At 40.0% G+C, this 17,280-nt stretch overlaps 4 protein-coding genes across 5 annotated transcripts; all 4 read right to left on the reverse strand.

Annotated features, from left to right (window-relative positions):
• Positions 1 to 478: 478 nt before the first annotated feature.
• LOC135652486 (uncharacterized) lies at positions 479 to 3,109 on the reverse strand. Its single transcript, XM_065173443.1, has 6 exons — positions 2,921 to 3,109; positions 2,623 to 2,838; positions 2,466 to 2,533; positions 1,242 to 1,481; positions 1,015 to 1,147; positions 479 to 933 (listed from the first exon to the last, which is right to left on the reverse strand). Exons 1-6 carry the CDS (start codon positions 3,065 to 3,067, stop codon positions 652 to 654), a joined length of 1,086 nt encoding a protein of 361 aa, XP_065029515.1. The 5' UTR covers positions 3,068 to 3,109; the 3' UTR covers positions 479 to 651.
• Positions 3,110 to 3,716: 607 nt separating this feature from the next.
• LOC135652352 (RING-H2 finger protein ATL66-like) lies at positions 3,717 to 4,259 on the reverse strand. The gene has a single exon (XM_065173195.1). The coding sequence runs from the start codon at positions 4,257 to 4,259 to the stop codon at positions 3,717 to 3,719; it is 543 nt and encodes a 180-aa protein (XP_065029267.1).
• Positions 4,260 to 5,370: 1,111 nt separating this feature from the next.
• LOC103970781 (glycine-rich domain-containing protein 1) lies at positions 5,371 to 13,557 on the reverse strand. 2 transcript variants are annotated; one of them, XM_018820703.2, is made up of 9 exons: positions 13,294 to 13,432; positions 12,966 to 13,045; positions 11,885 to 12,002; positions 11,538 to 11,792; positions 9,225 to 9,680; positions 8,212 to 8,747; positions 7,652 to 7,853; positions 5,909 to 6,064; positions 5,371 to 5,825 (listed from the first exon to the last, which is right to left on the reverse strand). In XM_018820703.2, the coding sequence occupies exons 2-9, from the start codon at positions 12,968 to 12,970 to the stop codon at positions 5,631 to 5,633; spliced, it is 1,923 nt and encodes a 640-aa protein (XP_018676248.2). In that variant the 5' UTR covers positions 12,971 to 13,045; positions 13,294 to 13,432; the 3' UTR covers positions 5,371 to 5,630. The 2 variants fall into 2 exon arrangements, with proteins under 2 accessions (XP_018676248.2, XP_009382975.2); XM_009384700.3 differs by lacking the exon at positions 12,966 to 13,045 and having other exon boundaries at positions 13,294 to 13,557.
• A 584-nt stretch (positions 13,558 to 14,141) lies between these two features.
• Positions 14,142 to 17,230, reverse strand: LOC135586282 (stress enhanced protein 1, chloroplastic-like). Its single transcript, XM_065173196.1, has 5 exons — positions 17,225 to 17,230; positions 16,261 to 16,333; positions 16,039 to 16,137; positions 14,749 to 14,927; positions 14,142 to 14,373 (listed from the first exon to the last, which is right to left on the reverse strand). Exons 1-5 carry the CDS (start codon positions 17,228 to 17,230, stop codon positions 14,272 to 14,274), a joined length of 459 nt encoding a protein of 152 aa, XP_065029268.1. The 3' UTR covers positions 14,142 to 14,271.
• Positions 17,231 to 17,280: the final 50 nt, after the last annotated feature.

Here is a 17,280-nt window from a genome sequence, read left to right on the forward strand (position 1 = left end):
TCGCAAGGCTTTCGCGATCATCCGAAATAAAGAAAGGAATAGTAGATTAATCCCTCCTATATATGACGCAAGATTCGGTAAAAACATCAATACATTGCAAAGAAATCGCCGGAACACATTGTTCAACAAGAAAGAAGGAAAAGAAACCCTAACTTCGCTTACCAGCGGCGGAGAATTGGGCGAAGGGAAGAAGAACAGGGAATCGAATCCACGCACGGGGCGGGAAAGGCGGTTTCAACCCCTATATATATATACAAATGCCTCCTTAAATTACACATATACTCCTGCACTTCAACGATATTTACGATCAAGTCATCCGAGCCGAAGGATGATCGAAGCCGTCGATGTAAATCTGAAGAACTCCATCGCGTGGTTATAACCTAATCAATCATTTAATTGCATATACGTCCCTAATCAACTTCATAATTATTCGAGATACTCTAAATTTAGGTAAATTTTGCAAATAGATACTCTAAACTTAGATTAATATCCTGTCAGCAGAATTATTGGGGTCTTAATCTTTCCAAAGAGGAACTCAAGCTACACTTCGAAACATGGCATGCATTCCGAAGAGGAAGGTCGAGTGAGACGGTGCAAGGAGAGTATATGTTGATGGAGCTCGGTGACAAGCTCTTCTGCTCTTCGCTGCCATCAAAGCGGATGATCGCTGCGGATGTTTAGCTTGCCGACGAAGTTGGAGTGCAGGCTGCCCAGGTAGAGATAGCCCTGGAATTCCATGGCGGAGGTGACGAAGGACATGACCTTGCCATCAGAATCATCGAGCATCCTTCTTATCTTCCCATCGCTCCCCACGTTCACGACCATGGCGCCTCTTCCCATGGCCTGAAGCGCCTTAACAACCTTCGGAAACGCCGCCACCACTGTCTTCGCCGTCTGTGATCGATGGAGCAGGTCCATCCCTTTCGACCGCAACTGAAACAGTGCGACACGGTGTCAGCTACGTGAGGAGGACCGAAGCGAGGGCGGGTTAGAGGAAGAGTGCAAACAGAGCACCTGCAGGACGGCGATCCAGAAGGAGCCGTCGGGTGCTAGCTTGATGTTGTCAGGTCCTCCCGGGAGGTTGTCAATGAAAACCTCGGTTTCCCCCGTCTTCTTCCCCTTCAGCCAATGCTTCAAACACCGGAACCTGGGTTCGAACTGATACGAGTCAGAAGAGCAGCACACCGAACACAACCGAAACAAGAAGCAGACAAGCAATGCCATGGAAGCACTTTGCACACCTCCATGTCTCACACACCACCAGGAAGTCTTGGTCGGACGACAGGGCGACGCCGTTGGGGAAGACCAGGTCCGCCAGCACCACCGTCGTCTCCTTCGTCGAGGCGTCGAATTTGAGGAGCCGGCCATTGGGCCTGGCCTCGAGGAGGTCGAGAAACCATTCGTGAAGGCCGAACCTACTGCTGGCGTCGCTGAAGTACGCTCCGCTGCCATCGGAAACTTCGATGACATCGTCCGCAAACCTACAGAAACCTCGCGTTTGTAGTGTCAGTGTCATCTGGTTCTTTGCAGGATGCAGTAATTGCTCGTTCATATCTTAGTTGAGGTAGAAACTAGTCGCAGCTGAAAGAGAATGCATCTCTCCTCAAGATCTAATAAAGGTAATATTCTTAACTATATGTAAATACATATATTTATAAAAAGAAAAATATTGTAAAAATAGTAATTGGAAGTACTGAAAGACAAATATGAAAAAATAACATGTAATATTAGACATGCATATATGTTTAATTTATGTCATTTTATACTGATGCAAGATAACATGCAACAAGTGAAACCAAGCTTGACATGTGATTCTCACAAAACCCAAAAAACAATTGAGATGTGTGAGGATCTAATTATAGATTGTTTTCTTTAGTTAGATCTATTTAGTATTTTGATTTTTAAACATAAAAAAAAAATTATATTTAATTTTTGAACTTAAAAATTTTATATTTGAAAGTGAAGTATCTAACTTCATTTCAATATTTTAGTTACGTTTTCGATGGTGATAGATGACAATAATATTGGGTTATTGGTGGTTGTTTGGATAAGAAAGAAGAACAACGATAAAAGATGAGACGATGATGCTACGTCAACGTCGCAGACCTTTGGCTTTTTGGTGTGTTCTAAGAGTCACACAAGCTGCCAACCCAATTCAGTGGCTAAGCAATGGTGGGCACACATTTGAAAGAGGCTGATCTAAATGCTGTAATAAAACAGAACAGACAATGGACAAGCTATAAGCAGATCAAAGGCATAGAGAGCACCCATCACCATCAACCAAAGAGGATGGCAAACATGACAACAAAACACAGGTTTGACAATGGTGTGGTAGACAACGACAATTGACAATGCATTGAACGGAGGAATCTTGCAGTAGTGGTGCAGAAATTTCATGGAGGGTTGTCTTACTGCAGATTACTGTGGACTTCACTGAGAAAGAAGAAGAAGAGGGGAAGGCAGACCTGATCTTGCTGCCGTTCACTTCTGATGCAAGAATGACCACATCTTCCTTTCCCACCTTCAGCAGACCCTGTCAAGAGGTAACCTAATGAGAGAGAGAGAGAGAGAGAGAGAGAGAGAGAGAGAGAGAGAGAGAGAGAGAGAGAGAGAGAGGCCAACCTTATCGGCATCACAAATAAGGACGTCACCGGAGACGGAGAGGGTGAATCCCAGCAGAGACGAGCCGCCCACCAGCCTCCAGTCCTCCCAAGACCCATTTGCTGCATGCATCCTCTTGATCCAACCGTCCCTTGTGGCGGTGTACAGCGTGCCATCGCCGTCGACATACACGTCCTCGGGCCCTTCCAGCCTGCCTTCTCCCAGCTTCTCCGCCCTCTGCGTGCCCCGCAACACAGGCAGAAGACGTGAGTATGAGCGCACACACATAGCAGGACCAGCGAGGAGTAAAAGGGAGAACCTGGAGGAGGTTGTTGTGGGTGAAGGGGGAGACGGGAAGAGGGAGAGGGAGAGGGAGAGGAGAGATGGGGGAGTAGAGGGAGACGTGGGCGGCGAGGGCGAGGAGAGCAGCGACGACGGCTGCGGCCATGGAGAACCACCGCCTCATCCTCTCTGTCGTCCTGACAGGCGCCACACGAGTCGTTCGTGGGTCACTGTTGGCTTAAGTACATCTTCCTAGAGACCGACTTAGGACACGACTCACGTTACGGATAAAACAAGCTCGAAAACAAATTATATTTATGAGATTAAATGTATTAATATTTCTATACTTATATGAGGTTAAATATTCATAGATCCCAATATAATTTTTGAAAATATAAAGATCAAAATATAAAGGGTAATTAATCATGAAAAATATAGGCTGTACATATATTTCATGAGAAAAATCTCTCTTTTTTAAGTATTTCTCCGCCTTCATTTACATGCCTTTTTATTTATGATGATTTCTAATATTAGACTGATGGATTTATAATATTAGTTATGTGATATTTCTCGAATAGATTTAGAATAAAGTCTATTTAGAAATACTGTAACCGAGACCGATACTAACAACAAATCAAAAGGTTCAATTGTTGCTGAGCAACGGTGTTGATTACATCGATTGGATCGTTTGCTGCAAGCATTGCAGACGCATGGAAGGAAGCAAGGATCGGAGGATACGAAGAAGACATGCATGTATAGCTGCACCGCCATCTAGTTTTGGCCGATGATGGACCGCTGCAAACACTGCGAGCACCGCCGGCCGCTGCTGTTTCTCACGGTTCTGTTACTGCTGCTGTTTCTGCGATCACGACGGCCCTGCAAAGCGGGCAGGTCTTGCAGTCGGCATAGAGCCACCATTTCTTGATGCACGCAGGGTGGAACATGTGGCTGCATCGCGGCAGCATCCCCACCTCCCCTCCGGCCTCAAAGTTATCCAAGCATATCGCGCAGCTCTCCTTCTCGTCGGCCTCAGCAGGAGACCTGCCGTCGCCGTAGACGATGACCGGAATCTCCACGCCCACGTCGGTCTTTGTAGCTAAATTTGGCACGGTTGTAGGGCGGGCAGGTCGATCCTGCTGCGGCAAATAGACCGGCAGACGACGGTCTGGAACGCGTCTTTTGTGGAGGTAGTAGGAGAAGGCTAACGTGACAGCCGCTAGGACAAGGATGAGGGGATAGAGGAAAAAACTCATGTGTTGTTCATCCGGTGGCTCTAAGCTCAAGCTTCCTGAGACCGGGGAGGAGACCATGAGAGAGCTCTGCTGCAGGTGTTGGGCGACGGGAGGAAGCAGAGGAGCCGGCGATGACCTCCCCATGTTCGATTCGAAAGCGAGGCGGGAGGAAGCAGAAGAGGCAAAAGAGCAGTCAGTAGAGAGGTGATGAGGAATGCGGAGAACAGGAAGAAGACATGATATAGACACGACTACGTTTCCGACTTCGAGTGAGGATTTATCGAATCCAGTTTCCCAAGTCATTTAGGAGTTTACTTTGATTAGGATTATGAATTCAAATTGCTTTGGGATTAGAATTATGAATTCAAATAACAAATTGTAAATATTGATGTTTGCATCGAGATTTGAAAGTCTTACACTCTCAATGGACGATCAAGATTAGGCTATCACTATGTCTCCTCGACCACCATCATCTAAGAAGCTCGACGAGAGGATGCTCCCCATCATGCTTTGTCGACGAGAAAGAAGGCAGAGAGGATGATGCGACGCAAAGGTCGTCGAGAAGAAAGCTGATTTAAATTAAATCGAAAGATCAAATCACATCGAAACTAAACCAATTCAAAATCGGTTCGGTCTGAATTGATTCACAAATGTTTCTAGTTCGAGGGTATCCTTCTTTAGTTCGGTCAACTAGTTCGAACCAAATCGAATCGAATCGATTTTAATTTAAAAGATATCAATCAGATTGAAGTCACCCTGGTTCGATTTAATTGAATTAAACTGATTTATTATATATATATATATAAATATTATTTAAAATTATAAATTGATTTTTTTTAATTTATTCTATTAGATAAATCCAAATCAGTTCTAATTCAGAGTATCTTTAATTGAACCGAAAAAATGATTTGATTCGGTTTAACCCTCAACGGTTCGATTAGAATTGATTTGGACCGCGTGAAAGATCAGCCGGCTGAGGGGCTCCGATCATTTAATCTTTGATATAGATTTATCAAGAAAACCACCTCGCTGCACTAAGATGCGGATCCAAATCCGGCAAGGCGACGGGTCGAAGTTGGGGATACGTGATCCGTACTTCACGTCGACTATCGAAGCCGAGCACATCATTGTGGATCTGATCTAGTTCATACCCGACCCGATGATTCTGGTGAACCAGAACTGACGTCTCAGCTCTCGAAGCCTAAGCTTGCGAGATCGTCCGTCACAACGCTGCACCTGTGAGTAGAGCTCAACGTACGAAGAGAAGCAAAAGCTTCAACGTTGCATTACATCAACAGAGTATGTCTTTGTCCGTACACAGTGCAGGCCTCGCCAACACATTATTCATCATCCAAGCAGTAGGTAGATTACATGGGTCGATCGTTGCGTTCGCAGTTGCGCCGCAAGCATCGCCACAGCCGCCACTCTGAACACCAGCCAACATATCACCTCCACACTCGTTACACACGGTTTCCACGCTTAATCTCAGGTCAACGCCTGTTCCGATAACAGCTACTATTGCTGCCAGGGAGGGATTTGAGTCAAACCTCTTTCCGACTTCTGTTTAACAGATTCAACATTTGATTTGGAGATCTCTTCTGCATCTTCTTTGTTGAGAATGAGGAGGGCATTTTCTCCTCCTCCTTTAATTATGTCTTTGAGTATGAAGGCCAACAGGACACCAAGCAAAACAAACCTCTCCTCATTCACCTATTTGCCAAGGAGGTGCAGTAAGTAATACGAGCACTTTGTTGAAGGACAAATCTGGATAGCAGGCAAAAAGGTTATATTACCTCGACTGAGCTCGATCTCATGTCAAACAATGCTACTGCTTTGCCATATGGATTTTCAGCTGATAACTCTACGAGTGTGATGAACAACTCCTTGTCATTCCTTTCCTTTAAACTGTCGGATTCATATTCCAGCCATTTTCCGAGGAACAGCTTCATCTGTTAAAAGGATGAGATGTTAGTAAATTCCTATAACTTGAATGTATCGAGAAAACAAAGGACTAACAAGTGCATACAAAACCAAGTGCAACGACAGCCTGAATACAAGATAGCATCATAGATTGGCTGATCGGCATTCAACAGTTTGGCAAAGAAGTTAATCTACTCTTATTTATGATTTTACGGAACATTGCTACTTGGAGCAAATAAAAAGACTTCATGTTCACAGACATAAAATATTCTCAGTTATAGTAAACTGACATGATGTGGCAGTGATATTCTCTTGTTTGAATCGAACCAGTTGTATTGAAATGATTTGTGATCATCTGCAGTTTCACAAATTTCTACTTCTAGCACTATCAGAGGGTCTCATTCCATGATAACCTGGTAGCTACTTTATTTGCTTAAATCCCAATCTCACTTAATTTTCCCATCCATGTTGCCTTGGCTAACTGGTTTCTTCTTTATTGTCTTCGTTATATAAGACTTGAAAAAGGATATCACATAGGAGCAGTTGGTTGATTAAGCCTGTGGCAATTTTAATGATCCATTTCTCGATTTGTGCATGTCATCATTGTCCAACGATCAAGCTAATCTTAGCAAGGGGGTCACACTAATCTTCTCTTTATCGTTCTAAACTTAACCGGTCTCTGAAGACACGGCAATTCTAATGAAGGATATCATGATCTTATCGTGAAGAAAAACTGTACAAAGCTAAGATGAGGCCTCCAAAACAATCTAAATTGAAATGCAATTCAAGATGTGGCAGCAAACATGGGTAGTAACAACTGGAAATGAAGCTCAGTTTGCTGAAAAAATATTTTATGCACTTGTTTTGCTCTTGTAAATGGCATTCAAGGATTACAGTTGAACAAAATGCACATAAATCAAGAATATTCTTTTGCCAGTCCACAATATGACTCTTTCACATTTCAAGTACCCGTAAATCAGCTTCAGAAATGTCTTACTCCATATGTTCTTACACATAGCATGCAATATTTTCTTTCAAAATTCTGGAATGTAAGAGGCTTGACACCCACAGCACCAATTAACTGTTTTCCTCTTCAATTAAATACAAGAAGTTACTTTAATCCCTGGCATTTGCTATACATGGGTTGCACTAATGAAGCATGGATGGATGGCTGTACTCCTCTGTTGAGTGGATGGGGAGCATAGCGATAACAGAGTATGTGGTTTGTGACTATGGGCCATGCTTGATGAATTGTGCTGTCTTGTACCACTGAATGTGTATCTAGTGTACATCGGTGCATGGACCATGGTGGTCATGCCTGCATATATTTTCCTAACAAGCCTTGGTGTATGACATTAGATAATATGGTATGACATACCATGGCATGAATTCAGCAACCGGAAAGCCACATCACTCCTTGCATAACATAACAAGTCGAGCACTCTCAGCATATTTAGCAGGTTAAAAAGAAGGAATATCTAATAGTTGTGTCATTGCATTGTTAATATTTTTTGACCAAATAACAACGATAGGCACTTCACGAGTAAGATATCAAGAGAAACACCAATTTTCATTATGGATTAGTAGTTCACTGAACTTGTACTAGATGCACTAACCTGGTGATCACCTTTGATCTCAAGTATAGAACCATCTTGACCTTTTATCTTCTCAACAACTAGTGAGAAATTATAGTCATTCAGTGACCATCTGTTATCTACACACTCTGCTAGCAGGCATTGTTGTCTCCATAGACTTGATATGCCAACCACTTTCTTCTCTGAAGCAGTAGTGTTTGAACCTTTTGATTTCTTCAAATTTCTGTGGAATTTAAACTAACAGCCAATTAGCATTCCATACCTTTCTGATAGAATATCATCTACTTTGCAAAATCATAAATATCGAGGTGAATGTTACATGCTTACAGCCGTCTAGTCAGATGTGATATTTTAGATGAAAAGAATGAAATACTATTTACTTCCTATCATTTTGATAAAATATTTTCCTATATTCCAAATGTGTTCCTCAGGATACCATAGCAGCAGGAGAGAAGGTATTTCTTTTTTTTTTTTTTTACGTCTGATGCTCACCCAACAATGACACGCTGATCTAGCTCAAAATACGTCAACTACAATCATGTGGAGACTATTATTTGGAGGCCTACATGTGCTATGCATACCTGATGCATAAACGGATGACTTCATCACCACTATGATCAAGGAAACAAGTCCAACTTCTGAACATTTCCTTTCCTGAAAGTCGTAAGAAGCATGAATTGGTGGAGATAGGGTGTGTCTTGAACATCCGAAATTCAAAGGGAGCAGGGACTGGAACAGTAAAAGACATAGCAACCCATAGACAAATAGGTTCAGTGTCCATAGTTCGAGAATGGGACTTCAATTCGAACCACTTCTCAATTGATAATTCAGAATCTGGATTCATCAAGTCCTGAAGGGAAATTGAGGTTGTCCCAATAATACTGGCTCGCCTAGATGAGCAAATCTTGGAATTCAATTTAGACGTAAGGGCCAAAATCATCTCTCCAGTAGGTTCACATTTGAAGCTAGCTACATGTTTCTTACCAGATTCAGATTGAATGCTTAGTGTACCACCTCCATAGAAGAGCACGTCTGGTTTTTTCTTGCTAAAAGATACAAACAAGTCACCCTTTTGGCAGTCTGGTAAGTTTTTTACCTCCACAATCTCCAAAAGTACCTGAAGAAAAGAGAGTGATTGTAACTAAAACTAGAAAGGTACAGATAGTTGTCTTTATTTGCATGTAAATCCCTATTCCATTAATATGGATCTCGGAAGAGATATGCTTGGTGCTTATCGTGACAAGGCTTTAAATTCTAGATACTTTTCAACTGTCACCAATATTTAAGTTTTACTCAAATAGCACGATCATATTGCCAAAAAAACAAAAAAGATTGATACAAGAACTTGGAGAATTAAATTCCATGATTTTCATGAAAGTTTTTGTGACCTGAAACTGTTTTTTTTATAAGATTTTACTTAAATCCAATAAATGCAATTGTAAATTATCTGAAAACTGTTTTAGAAGTAAATCACATATATCAACATGTCTAAAAGCAGAATATTGAAAAGTTCCTTGCCTTCAAGCTTAAAGCACAGTCGTAACTGGATTCAGTTAAAAATGAAAGGAATAACTTAATAATTTCTGAATACTACCTCAACCACCATTGGGTGAGTAAGTGCAATGCAATGCTGGGAATTATAAGGTATTGTTTTGTTTACATCCCGATGGCTAGAGAAATATGAATGGGATATTACTTGAGAAGGGAATTTGCCTCTGTACATTGTGCCAGCTCTCCAGTATCTCAAACCATATGTATCTTCCCATTGCTTTGTAGTTTCACTAAATCCAACATCAAGTTTCTTTCCTTTGGACCTATCAGAGTCTGTGTCATCATGCTCCAATACCTTCCCAAGCAGCTTAATCATGTCATTGCAGTAAGAAGCTGGATGTAGCTGGTGAGAATGCCATATAAGATCTATGTCATAAGTTGGTACGCAGAAGAGTTTCTTTGACTGATCCTGATTTTTCTTGATTAGATGCAGAAACCCCTTATATCTGTTCACTGCTGCTTCAAGAAAGCGGTTGTCATGCATGCTTGGTTTTGAGACCTATCAAATAACAAGGGTGAAATCAGAAAAAAAAAAAAAAAAAAGAAGCATTCCTGTGAACCAAAAGGAGTGGAAATATTCAGATGATGTAGATGAAAAAGCATTCCACCCAACTCCGACGAGATAATTTGACATAGCATGCCAAATAGAGATCATATGGACACAAATTCAAATTAGATATGTCATCAATCTGTCAACATTAGTTTTACGGTAAGAAGATCATTCAAGCATGAACCAGTTGAACTTAAGATAGCAAGGATAAGTTCTAAAACTGAAAGAGATCAGACACCATGCAGGACAAAAACCCATGCATCCCTTAGAAAGTATACTTGTCTGTACATCATATAGTATCAAGAAGGCCAGCTAAAATTGAATAATACTTGAATCCCATCATTCACTTGGTCCTTTACAGATATAGTAGCTGCTGACAAATTTTCTTACAGAAAGTGATAAACAACTTTGGAGGAAGCCAAAAACTAATCTTCACTGGAAAGCATAATACAAAAGTCTAAAACAATCCAACATTAAGCAAATGCACACAATGTAGAAATTGAAGCAAGTAACCAGATATTCAGGTGGTCCTGTGTGACTAGTATTGGCTACAAAACTGCCTAATGACTTTAAATGAATAGTGCATCAATTTTGACTTAGAAGTGTGAGCAAAATGACCATTTTCAAACATTAAAGAAAAAAAAGAAACCATGAATTATGCCTATACTTGTGGTTTCAGATCGAAACATACAAAGAATTATGCAAAATAAACAGCTTTTTTTAAAAGATAATCTAATCACATCAAAATAAGCATAAATCAAATTTAAAATACATATTTGTAAAACCACAAATGTTACACATTTTTTAAATAGCTCTATGTTCAGGTCAAGATTTCAGTTTCAAAAGCTATATTAATATGATTCTACATCTTTATTATTTTTGACATGCCTTTGAGGAATTTTCCAACATAAATAGTAGCTCACCTAATGGGAAAATGAAAGGTGAAGACAAATTAAAAACTTTCTTTCTTGCCTTAATAGGCAAGAAAGATTCAATAGGCATGTACTGGATCAGTCTTTGCAAAAGCATATGGCAATCCAGTTTCAAGTCAACAGCCACCATTCTTAATTCTAGTCAAGCATTTACAGTTCTTTTCAATATGTTTTGGCATCAGTGCCAGTCAAATTCCCTGAGTTATCTAGAAGTTGATAAGATAAAACGTTTCAAACTTTCTTGATCAACTTAACATAGCAGAACGATTTGCCACTCTAATCTTATTGTCCTCTTTTTTAAGAATCAGAATCATTTGCAGAAGCATGAAAACGTCATCTCCATAAGTCCATAACCAGCCTGTTCTATTAGCCCTAATATATTTTCTAATATCATTACCTCTATTCTCTAGTATTTATTATATGAAGAAATTAGTTCATGAACTATGTCCTGAATCATTGTTATATGGTTCCCAGACTCAAAATTTCTTTTAGCCATCTTCATGACGTTCTGTAGAACCGATAACTCATCAAAAAGTCACAGATCTTGCTTGTTATGAATTTATAGCTTGTCAAATTGTACAGTTCCTGGTCATCACATGTAAGCATGCTCATTTGCTTGACCAAAACAGCATGGCATGTACAAGTGACTCCTTTATGTTATCCTTGACCGTAAAGAGGAAGGCTAGACAAAGAAATCCTTGACTGAACAGGATAAAAATAAGAAAAGGTAATTTTTTGCAAGTTCATCATACCTTGCTAAACTCATTCCTGTTTCTTACAGTTAGACGAATAAAGAATAACAATCGCTATACTACACTAGACTAGAACCTCAAATACTGTCAGCACACTGAAAAGGCAGTAATGGTTTAGCAACCTGGTAGCAGAAAGAAGACTGCCTTTTGACAGCAGAAACCAAGTCATATGAAATACTTGAAGCAGCTCCGGGGTACTTATCAAGAATTTCCTCTGAAGAAGTACTGCTACAGTCAAGCTCAAAAGGTTCCTCAGGATACAGCCTAGACCATTTTTCTGTCATTTCAAGTTTGGAATTTCCTTGCAGAGAGGATTTAACATTATGGTTATTCAGGATCCTCCCAAAAGTTTCCTTACAGTCCTTTTTGTATTGAACCTGAATGTGAAACAGAATAAGGTATTTTCCACCAAAACACATTGAAAGAAGCAGTTGTAAAAAAGGATATAATCCTCAGAATAGATGACCACCGGATTGAGTCGATGACAGTGCCATATCCATTCACAGTCCAATGGAACATACAGAGATCCATCTGTTACTCCACATTCACAGTGTTTGGCCAGCAAAGGAAGCCAACAAGCCTTGTACCTAGAAAGCAAAATGTCCATATGTCATCTTCTTCTCACATTATTGCATGTCAAAACATGGAATCTGGATCTCATTCTCCAAAGTTCAATTCTGATGAAACAGAAGTTCAAAGATCGGTTCAACCTTCACGAGAAAGAGGAAAGAATCTAAAGAAGGAAAATCTTGTTAAGAGAATTTTCAGAAATACTTACTATGACCTCATGATATCCCTTAAGTCATGGCAAACAAACTTTTGATGTGTATTTTTAGATTAAGTTATGAAAAATCCATCTATGAACTTCTACAACAGGCAAGACATCTTCGACATCGAAGCTTTCAAGTTCAGTTAGCAAATATCACCAATGTGATGCTAACTATCAGGATTAAAGTGTTTGGATGGACTCGTAGCATACACAGTTGAAGATAAGAGAGATTGGATAGAAGAGAGCCAATACCAATCTGATCAGAGAGATGTGCAAAACCATGAGGAGACAGGGACAAACCACAACATCAACTAATAAGATAGAAGTTGTCGCTTGGGCTGGTGCTGCACATAGCGGACTGAAAGAAATAGGCTTATCGTTCAGCAATCTGCTGGGAACATAGATCAGCTGTCAACCAGGCACTATCAACGTGCATGGAGATGGATTATTCCAAAGAAAGTAATGCCACATTAGCTTTAATCTGTAATAACATATTCATCTTTTGTACTTGTTTGAGGTGAGATCTTATATATAAATATATGTTTTCTCTTTGGTTGTACCACTCATCCTGTAGAACGACAGAATTAAAGCCATCCATCTTCGCAGTATAATATATTATCCTTCGAACTTACATTTTGACTATTTCACCCCTTGTGAAATGAAAGGGCCCTCCAATTTGCTTTAAAAAAAAATTGATGTCACGCATATGGACAACAAAAGTAGGCTCAACACTCATCGAATCATTTGGTTAACCAATAATGAACAACAGCATTAGACATACCTCATGGTTGCCGTCAATCTCGCATCTTCCTAATTCTTAAAGTATTCGTTGACTTTTACCCTTTCCCGTTCCCCATCCGCCTGATTGAATGAGTAAACAATAAATGGTTGACAAAAGGATTTCTTTGGTTGGTCGCAACACCCAGGCAACAACATCGACATAGGTTATAACTTGCACGTTTAAGTTTTCGTTCTGATCTCATAGTTTTAATTCCTAATCCCTCATCAAATCGAGGCAACCTTTCAAAAAAGGCAACCTGCAATCTTCGACGTCGGAGGTCACCGTGTAAACCCTATCACACGCAAGGTTCCACCAAGGATGCCCGTACCTGCAGATCGCGCGATCCAACAAGGGCCCATCGTAGAGACGCCTCAGCCGATCGACGGCCGCGAGGAAAGCCAGCTGCCGCCGGGCAGCCGCGACGAGGTCCTCGCTGATGTCGATCCCCTGCGCCTCAAGCCACGCCGACTCCTGATCTCTGTTCATCTGCGGAGATTTAGTTCCTGGAAAATTAGCTGCGAGCGGAGACGACTAATTCGCTGGAAAGTTAGCGCTTGGTGGAACCGGAAATCGCAGGCCTAGCCGAAGGCGACCGATTGCCGAGAGATATTTATAGCCAACGAGTTAATAAAATAAATATAAAATGTAATTGTGGGTCCCGAGCATACTTATATGTTAACGAGCTCAAAGTACACGTGCTGGAACGGTGGAGCCACGTAGGATTAGAAAGTCCTTGCCAACGAGGCCTTCAAAATACAAAAGAAAAATGAATTCAACGCGAGAAAGATAAGGATGATGATGATAATGGAGCAAACATGGATATGAGACTCTAAATATATCTTGAATGAGAATGCAAAGCATTATTAAGCTTCACAAAGAGGAAACTAACTATATAATCCAATATATCAAACATATCTTGAATGATAATGGAGAAAATTGTATGCTTTATATAGTATAAGAAAGTGTAAAATATAAAATATCTAGCACAAAACCAAACAATTCTTGTCTCTTTCCCCAATTAAAAATTAAAATTATATAAAATATTTATAGAAGAATCAGACCCCCTTTCAAGTGTTCTTTCTTTCACAAACACACTTTCGCATATTAGGATTTTTTATTCTTCTAATATATAGGATTAAGAAATTTCATAATACTTGTCAATCCCAACAATATCTAGAATGATAATAGAGAAGAGTGTATGCTTTATCTAGTATAAGGAACTGTAAAATACAAAATATCAGACACAGTCAAACAATTCTTGTCTCATTGAAGGGGATAAAAGAAATAATGACACAAAGTAAAATAATTAATCTTGAGAGGCAGACTGAAAGAAGAACACTGAAAGAGCATCCACAAGTGTTGTCACCATGAATGCCAAAGTTGGTTGTGGTATTATAAACCTAAAGTTCTGTAAAACAAAGATTGTCGTTAGCATTTCACGATGAATTCAATGTCCAATGTAATCTATGAAGGCCATTTTCTTTCTTTAGCGCAAGTATCAAAAGAAATGAGAGAATGTTAATCGACAAAAGTGAGCAATTAGACACACAATGTATTAGTTCAGAATTTCAATACAAGATTTCCTAGTATAAGCATTCGATCATCTTTGAAAATTTCACAATAATTTTCTCTTGATCAAGTTATTACAAGAGCAGGAACAAGAAAAGTGTCAGGATAAGAGGCAAGAAAATATCATCTAAAGAAATTTAACTATTACCCACAAGTATTTATAACATGCAACAATCTATATTGAAGATCTCTATGGATAATTTCAAGTTCATACCTCTAGAAGCCCTTTCCCTGTTGATATTTCAACAGTTATCGCTGTTGCAAATCCAACCATAGCAAAGCGACCCAGCCATACATCCAATCCATTGTTCTCCTTTGTTCCCTGCTCACACCTAATAGAAACAGATGTTCTTTGAAGATTAACCTTCCTTCTCCTGGATGTAATCCAGATGACTGCATATAAATACATTCAAGTATCAGTATAAGAATAAGTGAATTCTTCAGTGTCTTGATGTTGAGAGGAGCAAATCAGAAAAGTAGATGGTCTCTTGTTCCGCAAAGATAGCTGGATCATCATGTCATACTACTAAGACAGTGAGTAAAGTCTTGTTATTTTAAATAGGAACAAATAGGAAAACGATGATAGTATGTCTGAATACAAAGCTAAGCTTATAAGGATTACAATACTACCAATGTCCTTAAACCATCCGACTCAATCATAAAAGGCCATAAGGGTACTGAGCCTATTTTCTCTTACTGTTACTGGAGCAAAAGAATTTCTTATTTTGATAAAAGAGTTCACCTTATAGTTTCTCGAGATGGAGCATTATAGAAACACATTATATCATCATGTAGATAACATCTTAAACCATGTTTTCACACATGATATGCCAATTTTCAAGCGAAGTCCAATATCACCCAGAATCTACAGTCAAAAAGCGAATGATGTCTGTTGATAAAGCTTAGGTTTCTTAGAGATAAAAGATATCTGTAGGATATCATTGGAAGTACAATGAAAAAAATAATGAGATTCTCAATCATGCTACCAACCTATCAAGCTTACATTGATGAGGGAACTTTACTGTGAATCTAGATACAAATATAAATAGACAATATTCATTGACTCTTAATCTACCCGAATAAAAAAAAAATGGCACACTGGAAACAGAAAGATTTAAGTGTTGTAGTTTACTCACTGGTTACTTGTACCTTGTATCATCTAATTCAGCTAGAAGTATATAGCCTTATGATGAAATTGACTGGAATGGAGACTCCACCACAAATCAAACACAGTGTCTCATATATGGTTGCAGCTGGATAACCCAAATCCACTTACAGTGAGAAAGCACAAAGATTCCCATGATGCAGGACAGGATCACAAGATTATCCGTTGAATAAGATGTGATACGAGATTAAAAATCTAGATTCCTGTGTCGAATACCTAGTAGCATAGATTCATGTCTAACTAATCCTTGACATAGCGTCAACCGTGTCAAATTCTGACAAGAATCATACTTGAAATGAAATGGAGCACTCAGCAAATGCCGAAGGAAGGATTGATTACCACTGGGGAAGGCGCGCGTGAAGGAAGAAACGAGCGGGGAAGCGCCGGAGGGGGAAAAGCGAGGGATGATAAAAGGCTTCGAGGCAGAGGCAGCGGCATCTGCACAGATTGACAAGCGATGATGTCAGAATCCTTGGATACCCCAATAGAATAGTCGAGAAGGAGAGAGATCAAGCGGACAGGGGTAGAGAGAGAGAGAGAGAGAGAGAGAGAGACAGAGACATGATGGCGAGAGGAAGACGGGCGAGGATGCGACGAGGAGAGCTCGGGCAGCGGCGGCAGAATGAAACTCTTCCTGCGACGGAGGAAAGTATTCTTTTTCTCCCGGGTTTTATCTTCCCATCGACGCTTCCCCACCGAGTGATTCGCTGGAGTTCGTGGACTGTGGCTCGCTGCAGGAAAGGGTTGGGGAAAGGAAGTAGCACATACTACTGTCTGTAACTAAGGGACCGATCGCCCTTAGGGTAATGGGTTCCTTTTGGCCAAGTCCTGTCTTCGTAGATGTCTTCGTAGCACTAAGTTCTATATTCATGTGTAGCTAGATTCTATTCTTATCATACTTTAGAGTGGAGTTCGCCCCTGTGCTAATGTGTGCTTACTTTCCGGGGTGCCCACCTTCTATTCCTTAGATCCAAAGTGAGGGAATCTGCTTTCTTGCAATTAAGTCCAGTACAAATGTGACGTCTAAGGCAGCCTAAGCTTGTTTACTTGAAGTTCCTTCCCGCATGAAGACTGGCAAGAAAGGTGGGAGAAAACAAACGAGTGATAGGAAAGCCTCCAATATGTTTTGATCCAATTGGCAGTGTTATTTTTAATCAATAATACAAGTTTAAAAAATTTATTAAAAAATCATATATTAGGATCACACTTTACTAGTCCACGAAACCAGCCCAGCTGCAGCTTTCTCTTTTGTTTGCCTGAAAATTGAAAGAATAAATTTAAAAAGATTTAAAAAAAAAACACACGAAATCTTCCGTTGCTCATGCCCTCTCCGCCGAATCCCGCTGCGTTATCAAAACATGATACTTGGTTCTGTGGATTATTTGTTCTCCGTTTCGGCTGTTTCTCCCCTGATGGTAGAAGGGAGGCCACCAACAAATCCTTCCTTACTACTTTTTATTTTTATATAAATTAAAAATTATTTTTATAGAATCATACTAATTTCCAATCTTCTATTTTCACATACGTACATTAACTTCAAGTTTGTTGGGCACAAAATTTTACAATTACAAACAGTTAGAA

This window comes from Musa acuminata, chromosome BXJ3-11 (genome assembly GCF_036884655.1).
Source record: "Musa acuminata AAA Group cultivar baxijiao chromosome BXJ3-11, Cavendish_Baxijiao_AAA, whole genome shotgun sequence".
NCBI lineage: Eukaryota > Viridiplantae > Streptophyta > Magnoliopsida > Zingiberales > Musaceae > Musa > Musa acuminata.

What these genes read in the sequence shown, in the direction of transcription:
- LOC103970781 (XM_009384700.3), bottom strand. Translation starts at nt 13,451, where the DNA reads ATGAACAGAGATCAGGAGTCGGCGTGGCTTGAGGCGCAGGGGATCGAC. An exon ending in ACTGTCATCGACTCAATCCG is followed by an intron (nt 11,793 to 11,884) that starts GTGGTCATCTAT and finishes TTTCACATTCAG; the next exon opens with GTTCAATACAAAAAGGACTG. An exon ending in GTCATCCGTTTATGCATCAG is followed by an intron (nt 7,854 to 8,211) that starts GTATGCATAGCA and finishes TAAATTCCACAG; the next exon opens with AAATTTGAAGAAATCAAAAG.
- LOC135586282 (XM_065173196.1), bottom strand. An exon ending in CGTCTTCCTCTCGCCATCAT is followed by an intron (nt 16,138 to 16,260) that starts GTCTCTGTCTCT and finishes CAATCTGTGCAG; the next exon opens with ATGCCGCTGCCTCTGCCTCG. An exon ending in CAGGGAAAGGGCTTCTAGAG is followed by an intron (nt 14,374 to 14,748) that starts GTATGAACTTGA and finishes TTTGTTTTACAG; the next exon opens with AACTTTAGGTTTATAATACC.
- LOC135652486 (XM_065173443.1), bottom strand. Translation starts at nt 3,067, where the DNA reads ATGAGGCGGTGGTTCTCCATGGCCGCAGCCGTCGTCGCTGCTCTCCTC. An exon ending in GTGAACGGCAGCAAGATCAG is followed by an intron (nt 1,482 to 2,465) that starts GTCTGCCTTCCC and finishes AGGTTTCTGTAG; the next exon opens with GTTTGCGGACGATGTCATCG. An exon ending in GTGGTGTGTGAGACATGGAG is followed by an intron (nt 1,148 to 1,241) that starts GTGTGCAAAGTG and finishes GTTCGAACCCAG; the next exon opens with GTTCCGGTGTTTGAAGCATT.
- LOC135652352 (XM_065173195.1), bottom strand. Translation starts at nt 4,259, where the DNA reads ATGGGGAGGTCATCGCCGGCTCCTCTGCTTCCTCCCGTCGCCCAACAC.